Here is an 18,519-nt window from a genome sequence, read left to right on the forward strand (position 1 = left end):
TTTATGTTAAGTTTCTCTAGTTTAGCTCTAAGTCTATCTTCTGTTAACCATGGCGGCACTTCCTGAGGTGTATTATCGGCCTTAAAAACTGGGTTCGTGTAGCCCCCCGATTCTTTTGTGAAGACTGAAGAGAAGAAATTATTTAACACTTCCGCCTTTTCTCTGTCCTCAGTGGCCATATTTCCTTTATCATCTTTTATGGGGCCAATGTGTTCTGGCCTCGCTTTCTTACTGTTTATATACTTAAAGAACTTCTTGGGGTTCTTTTTACTCTCCTCCGCTATATGTCTCTCGTGTTCTATTTTAGCCGCTCTGATTTCATCTTTACATTTCTTATTACACTCTTTGTAATGCTTAAATGCTGCCAATGACCCCTCAGTCTTGTATTTTTTGAAGGCCTTTTCTTTAGCACTAATATACATTTTTATGTTGGAGTTTAGCCATCCAGGGTTTATTTTTGCTCTTTTAAATTTATTTCCCTTTGGAATGCACTGGCCAATCCCCCTGTTTAGTATGCTCTTGAAGCACTCCCATTTTTCCTCCGTGTTCTTTGTTTCTAGGGTTCTATCCCAATTGATATTTTCTAGCAGCGAGCGCAGTTTAGGGAAATTGGCTCTTTTGAAATTCAGTGTCCTTCTATTACCCCTCTGCTTCCTATTACTGTAATTAATACTGAAACTTATTGACCTATGGTCACTGTTTCCTAAGTTGTCCCGTATTTCTATATCCGTGATCAGGTCTGTATCGTTGGTAATCAGTAGGTCAAGTACCGCATTGTTTCTTGTCGGTGCATTCACCATCTGACCCATAAAATTGTCCTGCAAAACATTTAGGAACTGCCTAGCCTTGGCTGAGTGCGCGGTTCCTTCTGCCCAGTCTATATCTGGATAATTAAAGTCCCCCATTATAATGACATTTCCCATCCTTGCTGCCAATCCTATCTGTAAAAGGAGGGCCGCCTCACCCTCCTCCCTCTGGTTGGGGGGCCTATAGCATACGCCCAATATTAACTTCCCCCGCCGTGCCATCCCTTTGAAGCTCTACCCATAGGGATTCTGCCTCATCCATAGCTCCATTATTAATATCATCCCTCATATTTACCTGTATGCTGTTCTTAATATACAGACATACCCCTCCCCCTTTTTTACCTTCTCTATCTCTGCGATAAAGAGAATACCCCTGAATGGTCGCCATCCAATCATGAGAGCTGTCAAACCAAGTCTCAGTTATCCCCACAAAATCTAAGTCCTCCTCAAACATCAGCAGCTCCAGTTCTCCCATCTTGTTGGCCAGGCTTCTGGCATTGGTATACAAACCTCTTAATTTTGATCGGTTAAATTTATCCTCATTTGATGTTTTTAGGCTGCTCTCTTGATTTTTCCCCATACCCACCCTGGGTTTAGGAGCTCCGAACACCCTACCGCTAATGCCCCCATTTCTGCCCTCTGAAACTTGCTTTCCACTGGCTAATTCTACATCTGTACCCTCCCCCCCATTCCCTAGTTTAAAAGCCCCTCTAACTTTTTGGCCATCCTCTCACCCAGTACGGCTGCACCCACCCCATTTAGGTGCAGTCCGTCCCTACCAAAGAGCCGGTGACCGACTGAGAAGTCAGCCCAGTTCTCCAGGAACCCGAAACCCTCCTTACTACACCAGCTCCTCAGCCACTCATTAACTTCCCTAATCTCCCGCTGCCTCTCTGGTGTGGCTCGAGGTACAGGTAGTATTTCGGAAAATACTACCTTGGAGGTCCTAGTCCTCAACTTAGTGCCTAAGTCCCTGAAATCGTTTAGGACTCTCCGTCTTCCTCTGCCTATGTCATTGGTACCCACGTGTACCATGACAGCTGGGTCTTCCCCAGCCCCCCCCCCAATAATCTGTCCATCCGATCCGCAATGTGCCGAACCCGAGCGCCCGGCAAACAACAGACTGTTCGGCGCACACGGTCTTTGTCACAGATTACACTATCTGTCCTCCTAATAATTGAGTCCCCTACCACCAGCACCTGTCTTTCCTTTCCCTTTCTCCCAGCCTCACTGGAGGAGTTCTTCCCCTGTCAGCTAGGGGCGTCGCTCTGCTCCAGCAATGCTGGTCCCTGACTGGTTTCCCCAACATCACACAACGGGGCGTATCTATTGGGGTGCTCCAGCCCAGGATCAGCCTCCTTGCCTTGTCCCCTTCTACCCCTCCTAACTGTCACCCCTCTGCTCTGCTCTGATGCCTGCACCTCCGATACTCCGCCCACCTCTGTGCAGACCCCTGCCTGCACCTGACTGGTACGATCCTGGCTCTCCTCCGGTATGGACATTCGTCTCAGTGTTGCCAGCTGCTTCCCTAGATTCAGGACCTGAGCTTCCAGGGAAGCAACGTGCTTACATTTTGCGCATTTGTATTCGCCCTCGATCACATGTCTGAGGAACGCATACATATTACAAGATGTACACCGAGTCGCATCTCCACACCCGCCGGGCATTGTACCTACTATCTAATCTAATGGGGATTCAGTAATTTAAGTCTATCCTATGTGGCTATTTCCTGGCTTCCTAACGCTACCTTCTCACCCTCTGGTGTTCCGCTACACTCACTTGACACTCAGTTGCACAACACTCACAATCTCACAGCCCGGTCAGTCTCACGACACTCCCAGTCGCACCACCCGGTCAGTCGCACAACACTCACAGTCTCACAGCCCGATTTAGTTGCACCACACTCACAATCGCACAGCCGGTCAGTCGCACAACACTCAGTTGCACAGCCCAGTCAGTCGCACCACACTTACAGTCGCACGGACGCTCACCAGTCGCACGGACGCTCACCAGTCGCAAAGACGCTCACCAGTCGCAAAGACGCTCACCAGTCGCAAAGACGCTCACCAGTCGCAAAGACGCTCACCAGTCGCAAAGACGCTCACCAGTCGCAAAGACGCTCACCAGTCGCAAAGACGCTCACCAGTCGCAAAGACGCTCACCAGTCGCAAAGACGCTCACCAGTCGCAAAGACACTCACCAGTCGCAAAGACACTCACCAGTCGCAAAGACACTCACCAGTCGCAAAGACACTCACCAGTCGCAAAGACACTCACCAGTCGCAAAGACACTCACCAGTCGCAAAGACACTCACCAGTCGCAAAGACACTCACCAGTCGCAAAGACACTCACCAGTCGCAAGGACACTCACCAGTCGCAAGGACACTCACCAGTCGCAAGGACACTCACCAGTCGCAAGGACACTCACCAGTCGCAAGGACACTCACCAGTCGCAAGGACACTCACCAGTCGCAAGGACACTCACCAGTCGCAAGGACACTCACCAGTCGCAAAGACACTCACCAGTCGCAAAGACACTCACCAGTCGCAAAGACACTCACCAGTCGCAAGATGCTCACCAGTCGCAAAGTCGCAAAGCAGAGATACTGCTGATGACCCTCTTAAATAGAGATGAGCAGATATGCATCTTTTAGGTCGATGGAGGCTATAAATTCCCCTGGACTCAGATGCCACCACCGACCGGATGGATTCCATCCGGAACTTCTGTACCCGCACAAAGCGGTTCAGTAACTTTAGGTCCAAAATCGGACGCACCTTGCCCTCTTTTCTGGGCACTGTGAACAGATTGGAGTAAAACCCCTGAAACCTGTCCTGCGGAGGGACCGGCACGATGACCCCTTGGGCGAGAAGATCCCGTTGTAGACCCCGGAAACGATCGGGAGTCAGATGGAGATTTGATGGAAAGAATCTGTCTGCGGGGCGAGATCGGAACTCGATCTTGTACCCTGAACGAATGAGCTCGCGAACCCACCTGTCCTGAATGTCGGACAGCCAGGACTCGGGAAAACAACGGAGACATCCCCCCACCCCTGATACGGGTGACGGCGACCCTTCAGGAAGGGGTAGACTGGGTTGCCTGCCCAGCTTGAGCGGTTTTGGGCTTACCTGTCCAAAATTTCTTGAAGGACTTACCCTTTTCCTGTGCTCCGAAGGCACGAAAGGACCCCCGGTTAGTCTTAAAGGAGGAACCACGCTTAGCGTAGACCTTTCAAGACTTGAGGCAAGAGAGTACTCTTACCCCCAGTAAGCTCCTTGATCAGCTCATCCAGAAAGTCACCAAAAAGACGATCTCCCGCATAAAGAATGGCGGCCGACCAGCTTTTCAGCCAAATAATGCGGCGGATTGCAATCCCGACCTCCGATAGACGTGCGACCAAAGGAGCCTCGTCCAAAGCCACGTCACACAGGTACATCAATGCCTGTGCCATTTGATCCAACATGTCCAGCACAGCAGCAGAAACAGACTCTGCTACCAGAGTGTGCCTAAGCACCTTGGCCCATTCTGCGATAGTCTGAGAGACAATCACTAAGGCGAACACCGGTTTCAGCAGGGAACCCGCCACCATATACATGTGGTGGGAAAGCGTTTCCACCCGTCTATCCGCCGGGTCCTTAAACACCGGGGAGTCTTCCACTGGCATCAAGGTGGATTTATTCAGTCTGGAAACAGTGTGGTCCACTTTAGGAACCACAGACCAGCGAGTATCAATCAAATCTGCAAAGGGATAATGGTACTTAAAATCTCTTAGGTACTACCAACGTCTGCTTAATGCAACGCCATTGGTCATTTACATTTTCCTGAAACTCCTCGGGACAAGGAAAAACCTGACCCAACTTCAGGGCCTTGCGGGTCCCGAAGGAAACCCGCTTACCTGCCATGGAGGGCTCATCATCAGGATTTGAAGTCTCCTTAACGGAGCTAATAAGTGCGTCTACCGCAGCGCGGTCACGTGCTATCCCAGAGGAAGAATCCTCCTCCTCCTCCTCCACATCAGACTGAAAAGACGGGGACCACTCAAGGGGGACGTCGCCTGTGGCAACCATTCAGGCTCTGAGTGAGAAGACAGAGGGCATAGGCCGTTTCTTTGTAACTCGGTCAGACATCAGCAGATCAACTTTTGAAGCTAAAGTCGCAAGTGCAGCAGATAACGAGGCAAAGGAAGTGGGATCAGGGGTAGCTGAACCACCAACTGGGTCTGTGGGGAATTTGCTATCCTGGGACTCCATATTAGCAAAGTGCAAAAAAAAAAATAATAATAATTACACTGGCCCTTTAAAACAGCGGTTCCTGTGGACCCCTATTGCAAACTGCACTACAGGTGGAGACCCTTCCCTTAACTAAAGCTAAACTGACAAAAGAGTGCTAGCAGAAATATAGCCAGAGAAAACCAGTAAAATCCCCCCACAGTGTCCCTATACTTGCCACACTGCTTTTGAGAAGGCTGATTATAAAGAGGAAGTGACCTCACGCCCCTAGAGGAAAAAGCCAGCCCCGAGCCACAAAAAATGGTGCCTGATCGAGTCAAATGGAGGAAAAGCACTTAGAAAATGGCCGCTGCCCAGACAGGACATCCGCCCACACTAAAGATGGCGCCCGATCGGCGCTGGCAATGATGATGGAAAATGGCCGCTGCCCTCACACTGAGGCCAAACAGCCATCCCTTACCAAACATGGCGGCTGGGTGAAACAGCGCCACCGCAGAAAACTCCCGCACTGTTCCCCACCAGGATCTGCACAGAGCACCCCCGGGGAGAAGGAAACCACCACACCCCCCCTGTATGGCGGTCAGGACCGCAGGAGCGCCCCCGCAGGGACAGGAAAGGTAAGACACAGGGGGCCATCCCACGGCCATGAGGGGGATATTACAACAAACTTTACATGCACCGCCATCCCCAGAGTGGGCCCACTCAATACCCCCTCAAAAACCTGTTCCCAGGGACAGAGGGCTAGTAGTACTCACCATACCGCGAACGTGGGCACCGCTCAGACACGGGAGACCTCCCACCTGGGTGGGGGTGCCGTCAGCCAGGAAGGATGCTAGCAACCCCGGGTGTTCCAACGTCAAGACATCCCAGCGCAGATTGAAAAACTTTGCAGGCTCGTCCCCGCTTCTAGGGGCACCGTCGTTGCCAGGCCTGGGCGTACCAAAAGCCTGCGACACTCGATGGCAGACTGGGACTCTATAAGGTTCTATATTAACCAGTACGAGGCCCAGTTCTGCTGCCGCTTGTAGTCCTCCAAATTCTGACTAACTAGCGTAGGTGAGAAAAAATAAAAAAGCTATTCTTAAAAGAAAAAACACTTTTCAGAAATAAAAGAAAAAAAAAACAGACTAGGTTCCAGCAGGGAAAACCTAGCCTACTCCTGACGCTAGGCAGCAAAGAACTGGATGAGAGTGGTACTGGCTGGAGGGTATAGGCCAGAGGGACGGCCCCCTGTGGGTGTCTCTATATGGTAATGTTTGTAGTATTAACAAAATTACTGCCTAGCTTGCTCCTGCGAAGAAGGCCAATACCCAATCGTGAAGTCTGTATGAATGGGCGGCGACTGTCAGAGGACGCAAGAGAAAACTGAATTTTTGTAAAATCTTACGGTAAAATTCCTATGAGTCCTCCGACAGTCGCCGCCCACTCATACAGTCTTCACTAATGGGGTATTGCTTCCTCTCCGCAGGAGTTTCTAGGCAAAAGACTTGTAAAAGAACAATTCATCTACATAGTCACACCCATGGGGGCTTTCCATCTAGTCCAATACCCCCCTGCAATAGCCATCCCAACTCAGTTTGGTCGCAAGCAGTGAAAGTGTAGAAAAAAAAAACAAAAGAGGGGTGGGGGCAGCGAATGTCGGAGGACTCAGAGAAAGGAATTTTACGGTAAGATTTTACAAAAATTCAGTTTTCTCTTACGTCCTCCGACAGTCGCCGCCCAATAATACAGTCTTCACTAATGGGGATGTCCCAAAGCAGTGCAGACATGAGGGGTGGGCAACGCAACCGTCAGAAAAGCAACGCAGTACCCACATCAGAGAAAGGAACCTTACGTGAGCAGAAAGGTAACCTTCTGGGTAACAAAAAAGGGCTCAACAGGAGCAACAACTCAGGAAAACAAATAACCAAGGGGAAAACAACCCCAACAGCTAGGGACCCGTAAAAGACCAGGGTCCCCTATGGCACTGCCGCACAGAGAACTTTGCAGCCAAAAGGAGGCATCAGCTGATGTCAGAACAATTTTGTAGAATTTGGAAAAGGTGTGCACGACGACCAAGTTGCAGCCTTGCACACCTGGGCCACCGAGGCCTGATGCCAGAAGGCCCAGGACGCACTCACCGACCTGGTAGAATGTGCCTTGACAGGGAAGGGAGGAACGCGTTCCCGCAACGAATAGGCCTGTACAATGGTCTGTCTGATCCATTTGGCAATGGTCGCCGCAGACGCAGCCATACCCTTCCGAGGTCCCTCAGGAGGGACAAAGAGAGAATCCGATTTCCGAAAGGATTCAGTCGACGACAGGTAAACCCTGATCGCCCTGACAACATCCAAGGAATGCAAGGCAATCTCTTTTGGATGCTTAGGGTTCGCACAGAGCGAAGGTAAAACAATGTCCTCATTCAGGTGAAAATCCGATACCACCTTTGGCAGAAAGGACGGGTTAGGTCGCAAGACTACCTTATCCCTATGAACCACCAGGTAAGGGGAGCGGCAAGACAACGCCGCCAACTCCGACACTCTGCGAGCAGAAGTGATCGCTACCAAAAAAACCACCTTTTTAGATAGCATAGGCAATAAGATTTCCCTGATGTTTTCAAATGGGGAACGCTGCAACACGGACAGAACCAAAAGTTCTCCTCTAGGAGGGTCCAAGTGACGCACACCTTGAATAAAGGTGCGAATTAAGGAATGAGACGCCACAGGGCGCTGGAAAAGAACAGCCAGGGCAGATACCTGGCCTTTAATCGTGGCCAACGCAAGGCGCTGGTCCACACCAGTCTGGAGGAAAGCCAACACCCTCGTCACCGAGTAGGAACGAGGAGAGAAACCCCTGGACTCACACCAGGCAAAATAAGCTTTCCATGTACGGTAATAAATCTTACCAGAAGAGGTAGGAATGACCTCTGAGGAGAGACCCCTGTCTCTCAGGACCTGGCTTTCAACAGCCAGGCCTTTAAAGCCAGCGACTGTAAAGCAGGATGGAAGATTGGTCCCTGAGACAGTAGATCTTCTCGCATTGGTAGCCGCCACGGAGGCTCTACGGCCAGTTGAACGATGTCCGCGTACCAGGACCGGCGAGGCCAGTCCGGTGCTACCAGAATCACCAGTGTTTGTTCCCGAGGCCAACCTGTGAAGGAACCTGGACAACAACTGAATCGGAGGAAAGGCATATCAGCTGATACTGACGCCAAGGCACCACTAAGGCGTCTGCCAGAGGATCGTGCGTTCTTGCCACGAACCTTTCCACCTTGTGGTTTAGCCAAGACGCGAACAGACCCACATACGGGGATCCCCACTTCGCACACAGCATCTGAAACACCTCTGGGTGTAGAGACCATTCCCCCTGGTCCAGGGTCTGGCGGCTCAGATAGTAGGCCTGCCAATTTTCCACACCCGGAATGTGAACTGCCGATATCGCCGGGACATGAGTCTCGGCCCAAGACAGGATCCTGGGCCGCCCGGGCACTCCTGGCTTCCGACCAATGGATCAGGCGCAGCCTGATCGCTCTCAATACCAAAATGTTTATCGGAAGGGAGGATTCCTCCCCCGACCAAGTGCCCTGGGCAGACAGGTTGCCCAGGACTCCACCCCAGCCCGACAGGCTGGCATCCGTGGTAATCACCGTCCACAGAATCGTCCGGAAGGATTTTCCTTCTGACACAGCTGGGGACTGAAGCCACCACAAGACATCCATTGTGGTTTGGCGACTCAGAGACACTCTCAGGTCTAAGGACTGAGGTAGTCTGTCCCACCTGGCGAGGATCTCCGCTTGGAGAGCTCGCGTGTGAAACTGGGCAAATGGTATCACCTCGAAGGCCAACACCATCAACACCCGCATACAGGTCCTGAGCGAAGAGGATTCGTTGTACCCGAGGGACCTGACCTCGTCCTGTAGGGTCCGGAGCTTGTCCTCCGGTAAGAACACCTTTGCTTGAGCAGAGTCCAGAATCATTCCCAAATACGGGAGGCGAACCGAAGGCGACAAGGTCGACTTCTGAATGTTGATCGTCCAACCGAACTCCTGGAGCGTCTGGACCGTAGTGGACAGATCGGGCAACAGGCTCTGACTGGCACTCGATCTTAACAGGAGATCGTCCAGATAACCCAAGACCGCAATGCCCTGTGCCCAGGCCAAGAACAGGCGCCAACACTTTGGTGCAATGCCCTCAGCTATTAACCCTCCATTTTTGTTCAGGCGATATAACAGGCTCTTCCATTCCAAGAGGAATTTACCCGGGGTTAGATCGTCACATTGCAACCTCTTGGTGACAGTGAAGGGGTGAGAAAGAAGGTTCTCCAGCTCTTTTGTTTGTGTCCACTGGCTTTCAGTTAATGCAAGATTTTCATTGTTTATTTCTTCTATGAAGTCTTTAAGTTCATCAAATGCTTCACCATTAAATAAGTGCTTCCCCAGCGAGTTGTTTGATCCAAAATGGCTCCTTTTCCTGCAATTCTTTTCAAAATTGCATCTGTTTTCGGGGCCCTGGCTGCAACAGTTACTTGCCGTAATTTGCCAATTAGTGTAGCTGCATGGAGATCTTTTAATCCATCTCTTATGGCAAGTTGCAGTGTATGAACAGCACATCGCATATGATGAATAGTAATAGGCTTCAATGCTTCATCAACAAAGTTGTCTAAAAAAAATGTCAGCATTCTCTTCAGTTTCTAAACTTTCTCCAATATGGTCGGCACAGTGGTGTAGTGGTTAGCACTTTCACCTAGCAGCAAGAGGGTCGCCGGTTCGAATCCCAACCACGACACTACCTGCCTGGAGTTTGCATGTTCTCCCTGTGCCTGAGTGGGTTTCCTCCGGGTACTACGGTTTCCTCCCACACTCCAAGTCATGCTGGTAGGTTAATTGGATCCTGTATAAAATTGGTCCTAAAATTGGCCCCATCATGTATGTATGAATGTGAGTTAGGGCAGGGACTGATGTGAATGTGCAATGTATATGTAAAGCGCTGCGAAAATTGACAGCGCTATATAAGAACCTGAAATAATAAGAATACTTGCAGAGCTGTCTTCCTCTAACTCTAATATCTGTTTGTTACCTTTTTCATCTGCGTTCATCTTCTCAATTGTGCTCAACATGTTAGAAGCGTTATCTGTCACAACACATAAAATCTGTTCCTTTGTAATTTCAAAATCTTCTAGAACACCCTCCACTAACTTCTGAAGGTAATCACTGGTGTGATGTGCCTGAGTGTCCTTTAATCCAAGGGTCCGTGTTATTGTTTTGTTATTTTCATCCACAAATCTAACATTAATAGCAAAATAATTGACTCTGTGACGTGTGCATGTATCCATTTTAAGGAAGACAAAACATCCTTTCAGAACTTTCTGTAGTTCTTCCTTTTTACATTTGGCCTCCTCAATTATAAGTTTCCTTGTACCAAGTCATTAATTATAACTTTTTGTGAATTGGGACATTTAAACTTGCTTTTTTTTAAATTCCAATCTAAATTTAGTAGGAGTAGGAGTCGGAGCATTGTTTTCCAACTCCGACTCCAGGTACCCAAAATTTACTCCGACTCCACAGCCCTGGTTTGCACACCCCAAATGGCCATTACACTTACCAATAGCATACTCAACATGATTTTAAAAGATATGAGACCTCTTTCTATTGTAGGCGGTCAAGGATTTCGTGAGATGATCAGCACGTTTTACCAAGGATACACACTTCCCTCCAGGTCCCATTTCACTAAGCTGATGGAGAAGAAATATTAGAAAAATTTTGAAAGATTGAAAGCGTCACTCAAAGATGTGAAATCCAAAATAGCTCTCACCACAGACGCATGGATCAGTATTGCCACAGAGGCATACTTGGATGTCACATGCCACTTCATTAATGAAGACTGGAAGCTTACATCCTACAATCTGACCACTATGCCACTTGAAGAATGCCATACAGCTGAAAACCTTGCTAACTGGGTGGAAAAAGCAGCTGAGAAGTTTGAGATATCCATGGCCAATGTAATTGCAGTTGTCCACGACAATGCTGAAAATGTTGTCGCTGCTCTGCGTATTTTGGAAGAAAAGCATCCTGGTATCTCTTCTCTCAGGTGTGCTGGTCATACATTGCAGTTAGTTGTCAACCATGCCCTGAGGGATCCCCAGATCAACAAGACACTGAGGGCTGCGAAGTGCCTTGTGGAACATTTTAAAAAAAGTGAGCTGGCCACTACAAAGCTTAAAGCAAAGCAACAAATGGGTACCTCCGATCATGCACTAATAAATGATGTATCCGCAAGATGGAACAGTACTTTACACATGATGCTTGAACAGAGGTGGCCTGTCACTGCAACACTTTCAGATCCTGATGTCACACCACGAGGGAAGCGCTTCCTGGATTTAAAACATGATCAGTGGAGCCTACATGAGGAAGTGGAACTGAGGCCTTTTGAGTGTGCTACTGTTTCCTTGAGCGGAGAGTCCTATGTGACTGGTTCTGCTCTACCTCCTCTGGTAAAAGGCCTCCAGAAATCCATACACAGCACAAATTGCGCAAACTAAAATTCCAGAGGAGCAGAGGATCCTAAACTATCCAGCAGAGGATAGTTTAAAAGTTCACCTCAAGGTCCAAGCTCTTGCTCTTGAAAATAAAAGAAGATATGAGGAAGAGCAAACACATCAACGTCAATGTGAGGAACAGGTTCAGTCAGCCAGTGCAGACATTACATTTTCAGAAAAGAGGCAAGTGTCTAATTTGGACTCTTTGCTCGGTTCAGATGAACACCACAGTAATGGTGAGGATGACACTGGTGGTCACATCCAAGATCAAGAAATTCACAGTGAAGTTGTGAGGAATGAGATACACATGTACCTCAAAATCCACTGAAATGGTGGAATGAAAATGAAGCGAGGTTTCCCATCTTGGCCATGCTGGCAAAGAGTTACTTGTCTGTGCCTGCAACATCAACCCCATCTGAAAGGCTTTTCTAATTTGCTGGCAATATTGAGACTAAAAAAAGAGCAAGCTTAACTTCAGAGCATGTCGATATGCTAACCTTCCTCCATTGCAATGCTATATATTAGATACAGGCCCCCCACCTGTACCTGTTGCACTCTTGGCTGCCTTCATGTAATCATTGCTCAGTATTGGCCATTATAATTTGCACAGTGTTGAGCGAAGCTTTTGTTGGACTTGGCTCCTTTAAAACTATGTTAGTTTTTAGGTATGTTTTACATTTACATCATAGTGTCTTTGTTGACCAGTATTTATTATGTGGTTTAAAGTAGTAAGTTTAACTACTTTAACCACCACAATGCATTGCCTTCAGAATGCATCTTTTGCAAAGTGTTAGGCAGAATTTATTTTATATGGCATAATTATTCATGCCTGATGCCATAAAGTGTTGTGTACAAGTAGTAACACACCAAAAAAATACTGGTCAACAATAACACTATGTATATGTAAATGTAAAACATACCTAAAAAGTAACCAAGTTTTAAAGGAGCCAAGTAGTCAACAAAAGCAAGCACTGCTGCTCAACACTGTGCAAAAGTAATGGCCAAAAATAATGGCCAATACAGCAAAATATTACCTGAAGGCAGAGAGCTGACTTATAGTTAAAAGAAGTTTAAAGTGTTAGGCAGATATGGCATTTTCGTGCCTGATGCCCTAAAGTGTTTGGCACTTTGTGTCTCTCTTGTATTTTTGCACACCTAGTGTTGAGCAGTGCTTTTTTAGAATTTAATTTTAATTTTCAATAATGTTTATTGAGTTTTCAGAAAAGGTATAACAGTGCATAATGAGCAAACTCGGCTCAACCGTACAAATTGAAGGCAGTATAGAACATAGTAGACATAAAACAGGAAATGCGCATATACAGATATCGGTACCAGCAGGAGTCAGAGGAACATGACAATAGAAGCAATAATAGATAGATCAAGTTTAAAGTAGGTACAGAGCCCCAGCTCCATAACACTAAGGAGCGGATGGGTCCGGGTCCCCCCCCCCCTACGGGAACACACTGCGCCCCCGGGGGGAGGCAGCCCCCAACCCCCACTCTCAATCCAGTGTGCCTAACTAGGGGAAGCGACATCCTGCTATCAGTGCACTGACAGAAAAAAGGAAAGTAAGGAGAAGAAGAGAGACAAGACAGAAAAGAGGGATCCAAAGAGCATAGAAAAGCAAAGAGAAGTATCAAGGAGGGGACAGGGGGCGGGGAAAGAGAGCAATAGCAGCTGGGTAGAAGGGAAAGGTTGACATCCAGGTCCAGCACCCCCCAAGAGCTCGCGGTCCGAAGGGACCGAGGCGCTTAAACCCCCCTTAAGAGGGGCCGGCCAAATATCGGATCCAAGGGTCCCAGGTCTTATCAAACAATTTCATCTCATCATTCAGTGATGCTACCATCCGTTCGTTTATTTTTTAGAATTTATATGGCATTTTGAATGCTTTTGGTTCTGAATTAATGGCATTATTCGTGCCTGATGCTAAAGTGTTGTTTACATTTTATTTTTGCCACTTCATTTTTGTACACTGTAAAAACTTCAACCACATTGAAGTATTTTTTGGAAAAAATTCAATAAAAGTTGAAATATTATATTAGAAGTTGTACTTATTTTTTGTAAAGTTATTAAAGGATTATTTAGCTAATGAAAGAACGAACACTAGATTAAGCAAAAAAATAAAAATAATCGTTAGATTAGTCGACTAATCAAAAATATAATCGCTAGATTATGTCAAAATGTCATTCAGGCGTTGAGACACACCCGGCGAAGATGGATCTCCGCAGGCTCGTCCCCGAGGGGCACTGTTGTTGCGAGGCCAGGGCGCACCGGTGACCTGCCACGCTCGTTGGCAGGCTGGGAGTCCATGAGGGTCTATATTATCCAGTGTGAGGCCCAGCTCTGCTGTCACTTGTAGTCCTCCCGGAAATTCCCTAACTAGCGATAGTGAGAGAAACAAAAAGCTATTTTCAAAAGAAAAAAACAAAGGAACTGAGACGCTAGGTCCCAGCAGGGAAAAGCTAGCCTACTCCTGACACTAGGCAGCATAAAACTGAGGAACACCGATAACTGGATCAGGATAATGGCTGAGGGACGGCCCCCAGAGGTATGTCTAAGAATAGAAAGTTTTTCATTAACATTTCAAACTGCTTAGCTTGCTCCTGCAGAGGGCGCCATTACCCACTAGTGAAGGCTGACTGAACGGGCGGCAACTGTCAGAGAACGCAAGAGAAATGGCAACTGCAACCCAAAGAACCTGGTGCTGTCTGCCCAAGTACATGGCATACCACTGAAAGCCTCAATGTTGTCAAATAGTACCATGTGGCACTACGCATCTCTCTGCAGATAATGTACCAACCTCCCGCCAAGCCACACAGACCAGGAAAGTAACATCAGCACCCACAGGCCCCCCAGAGAACCGCCTCAGCACAGCACATTTCCATAGATGTTGGGGGACCAAAAAAAGGGAGGTTTGGGGGGAGCAGAAGGGGGGTCCAGGAGATAACCCAGCAGCAACTCAGGGTCAGTATGTGCGAACCCCTCATTCTTATTCATCCCTGGGAGCACCTGTGCCTGAAAAGGATAGGGGGAGCACTAATTACCATCCCCAGATAACACTTCATACACAGATCTGCCGTCCACCGAAGTGGGGAGCTGTTGGTCAATGTAGCGCTGCAACATGGCAAGTGCCAGGTCATGTGCACCCCTGCGAGATTCACCGCATGATTCTTAAGTGGGGCTGTTGTAGCAGACACAGCATGTAGTTAAAGGTCTGCGTGCGCTCGCTGTCCCAAATGGGGGCGAGTAGTGGATCTCGATTATCCAGCCTGTTTCCCAGCCCAACTGTTGAGCGAAAGTCTCTGCAGGAAAAAATCCCATGAAAAAAAATAAAGCAATGGAACCACAAGTCCCAGCAGGGAACTAGGTCCTTACTCCTTAAACACTGGGCAGAAATAACTGGTTTGCCTACAGCAGACAGCCCATAGGCGGTGCCCAGTTTTTCTGCCTAGTGTCCTACTCCTGTAGATGGCACTATAAACTAGGGATCGACCGATTATCGGCAAAGCCGATCGGAGGGCCGATATTCACTTTTACCGATTATCGGTATCGGCCCAAGAGCTGGCCGATATTAGTGTATGTAAAATCCTAGCATCCACTTTATTAGTGTCTTATATAATGTCCAGTATGGGCTTTTGTAATGTGTGAAATACCTTTGTTATATCGCCGCTCGGCTCTTCCGTGACCCCCAGCAGTCAGTGAGGGAGAGAAGGACAGCAGAGCGGGAGATTAGCTTTCACAGTCACATTATTCTAATCTAATAACCGGGGCTTCTGTGTACACTGAAGAGGGGAGGGGCTGAGATCCCCCTCCTGACCACTGAGAGGAGAAAACCGCAGAGCGGGAGATTAGCGAGAAGAGTCCGGAGCAGCGATGTAATGAAGGTATTCCCCGCTATTCTATTACAAAAACACACACTGGACATTATATAAAACCCTAACAAAGTGGATTTTAGGATTTTAATTACACTAAACTAGGTTCACACATGATTCCTTGCAGGCAGGGAGGGAAGGGAAGACCACACACTACAGCTAAAAGACCTACCCCACATGTTCAGTACCAGATTTGTGTCAAAAATTGTATTTTTCAAAACTTTAAATGTACAAAATATTGGCCAATAAGGGCCGATGGCGATACGTAGTGCTCAAAATAACGTTATCGGCCCTTAAAAAACCATATCGGTCTATCCCTACTATAAACCCTATACTTGAAAATGAGAAGCTGTGTCCAATCAATCAACAAAAGAGAAAGTGAGGCGTCAAAGCAAGTCAAGTGAGGACAGACGTAAAAGCCAGAACCGGAAGTCAGGTATCCACCATCTTTGATTTTACTGAGTACATGGTTAATGTGACCTATAAACTGTACAACTGAACAAACTGAAAACTTTTAGGGGGGGGGGTGTAAAAACTAAAATAATGTGGTTGCATAAGTGTGCACACCCTTGTATCAGCTATGTTCAGAAGTAGCTATGTTCAGAATTAAGCAATGACATTCAAATCTCATGTTAAATAGGAGTCCGTACACACCTGCCATCATTTAAAGTGCCTCCGATTAACCCCAAATAAAGTTCAGCTGTTCTAGTAGGTCTTTCCTGACATTTTCTTAGTCACATCCTACAGTAAAAGCCATGGTCCGCAGAGAGCTTTAAAAGCATCAGAGGGATCTCATTGTTAAAAGGTATCAGTCAGGAGAAGGGTACAAAAGAATTTCCAAGACATTAGATATACCATGGAACACAGTGAGGTGTGGTGGCCGCGATGGCCGCCAATCATTCTGAGGAATGACAGAACAGCGGTCTGCCTATGCAAGTTCTGTCAGGGAGGAAAAGAGAGATCTTGTGTTTCAGCTAAGCTGAAACAGATCTCTCTTTTCCTCTAGTTCATCACTGCCCACACAGTTAGAAAGCACTCCCTAGGAGCACACTTAACCCCTTGATCGCCGCTGGTGTTAACCTCTTCCCTGCCAGTGTCATTTATACAGTAACAGTACATTTTTTTTTATAGGACGGCTTGATCTCTACTTTTTATTCTCATTTATTGGCTACCTCAATTAACATAAATCCCTTGGTGGTCCGTACTAAATGGCAACTACTTATACCCGATATGTCAGATATAGATTGGGAGGAAGACTGTACCTCTCATTTAACTGTCTCACTGGTCATTAATAACAAACTCATTCAATTATACATGTTACATTAGTCATATTTAACCCCTGTAAGACTACCTGCTATTCATCGCATACCAACGTCAGCATGCACTAGGTGCACCTGTCTGCATCAAGATTTTACTCATGTAATGTGGTCGTGCCCTGTTATAGATAAATATTGGAGACAGGTGTTTGCCTGAGTTCATTAATTGACACAGCACCCACCCCCTTGGCTGTCTTGTACAGCGGTGTAACTGGTTGGCCTATAGCAGAGAGGGGTTTATAACAGCTGGCATTGCAGTCACTCTTTTAGATTGGGAACCAGCGGGATGAACTCCCAACTTTGTGACCACTGTGAAAGTCAACCACGTAACAATCTCGTTTCAGAATCGGTCTTCCCTTGTAAAACACCCAGTGAAAGGTCTGCCAGGAGGTCACAGAGTAGAACCGGTCTCTGTTCAGAAAGCTTAACAGCATAGGTATAAAATATTTAATAATATCAGAAACAAACCTGTGAGGGATGGAACACAACACTAGTGACTTTCTTGGTATGCCCTTTCAGAGTTGCAAGGATTTGCTGAGACTGGGAATCAAACACCACCACACTCTTGTCTGCACCACCTGATGAAGCAAAAAAAGTTTTAAATGTCACTAGTAAACCTATGATAATTTCTGGTATTTTCAATATCAAAAATTACATTGTTCAAATCACTGTACAATTTGCTTATTTCTAGGTTCAAAGTATACATAGTTACAGTGTCAGTAAAGTTGAAAAAAAAAGACACCAGTCCATCCTGTGGTGTGTGTGCGTGTGTTTAGATCAATAGTACATTGTATATCCCTGTATGTTCCGATCGTTAGGATGCCCATCTAATAGTTTCTTTAAAACCATCGACGCTCCCTGCTGATACCACTGCTTATGGAAGAGAATTCCACATCATTACTGCTCTGACAGTAAAGAACCCATGGTTAAAGTACTCCTCCTCCAATTTAGCACAAAGTCTACCAGCCTACATCCGCGACGGCATACATCTAATAGACAACCTCAAAATATACCAATGGGAACCAACATATTAGTGGGTGTCTCTGAATGTAAGTTCACTGTACATATCTATCCCTTATAACATTGGACTCGAAGCAGTACAATACTTCATCGCCCAAGAGCCTCTGATCAATCTCAGGCAGGCCCAATTCATCCTAGATTCAACACACTTCGGTTTCACTCAAAATGACTTCTTATTTGATGATCAGTATTACAACTTGACGATGGGCCTATGTGAGTACCAAATCTTCTAGAACAACCACCCATATTCCAGGCACATTGTATACTTCAGATTATACAAAGATGACATAGTCATCTGGGATGGCTCCCAATCCCTAGTTGATGATTTTGTCGCCTACTGCAACTCCAACAATCTGGGCCTGTCTTTCACATCTCTGATCCATATCAGTAGGGACGTCCCAAAGCAGTGCCATAAATTGAGGGGTGGGAACAGCAGAAAAATAAGTCCCAAAGGCTAAACATAGCCAACAAGGCAACATAGGACTCATCAGAACAACAGATGAGACCCACCTGAAGAAAACATTAAACACCCTCAAGGGAGACTAAGAACCCCCTTAAACAGCAGCCTGCAAAACTTTGCGGCCAAAAGAGGCATCTGCAGATGCCAGCACATCCACCTTATAAAATTTTGTGAAGGTGTGAACAGACGACCAGGTAGCCACCTTGCAAAGTTGAAGCACTGATGCCTGATGGCAAAATGCCCAGTAAGCACCAAGCGCCCAAGTAGAATGCGCCTTAACAGGGAAAGGTGGAACCTGACCCTTA

At 47.1% G+C, this 18,519-nt stretch overlaps 1 protein-coding gene across 1 annotated transcript in view; it reads right to left on the minus strand.

Moving 5' to 3' along the window:
- The window catches only part of PRPF19 (pre-mRNA processing factor 19), a 328,967-nt gene that overhangs the window by 120,032 nt on the left and 190,416 nt on the right, over positions 1 to 18,519 (minus strand). The window contains exon 9 of the mRNA XM_082268946.1: positions 17,203 to 17,312. Within this exon, the coding sequence (XP_082125072.1) occupies positions 17,203 to 17,312 (110 nt within the window). The remainder of the gene's footprint in view (positions 1 to 17,202; positions 17,313 to 18,519) is intronic.

Source organism: Pelophylax lessonae (genome assembly GCF_965119305.1).
Source record: "Pelophylax lessonae genome assembly, chromosome: 9".
Taxonomy (NCBI): Eukaryota; Metazoa; Chordata; class Amphibia; order Anura; family Ranidae; genus Pelophylax; species Pelophylax lessonae.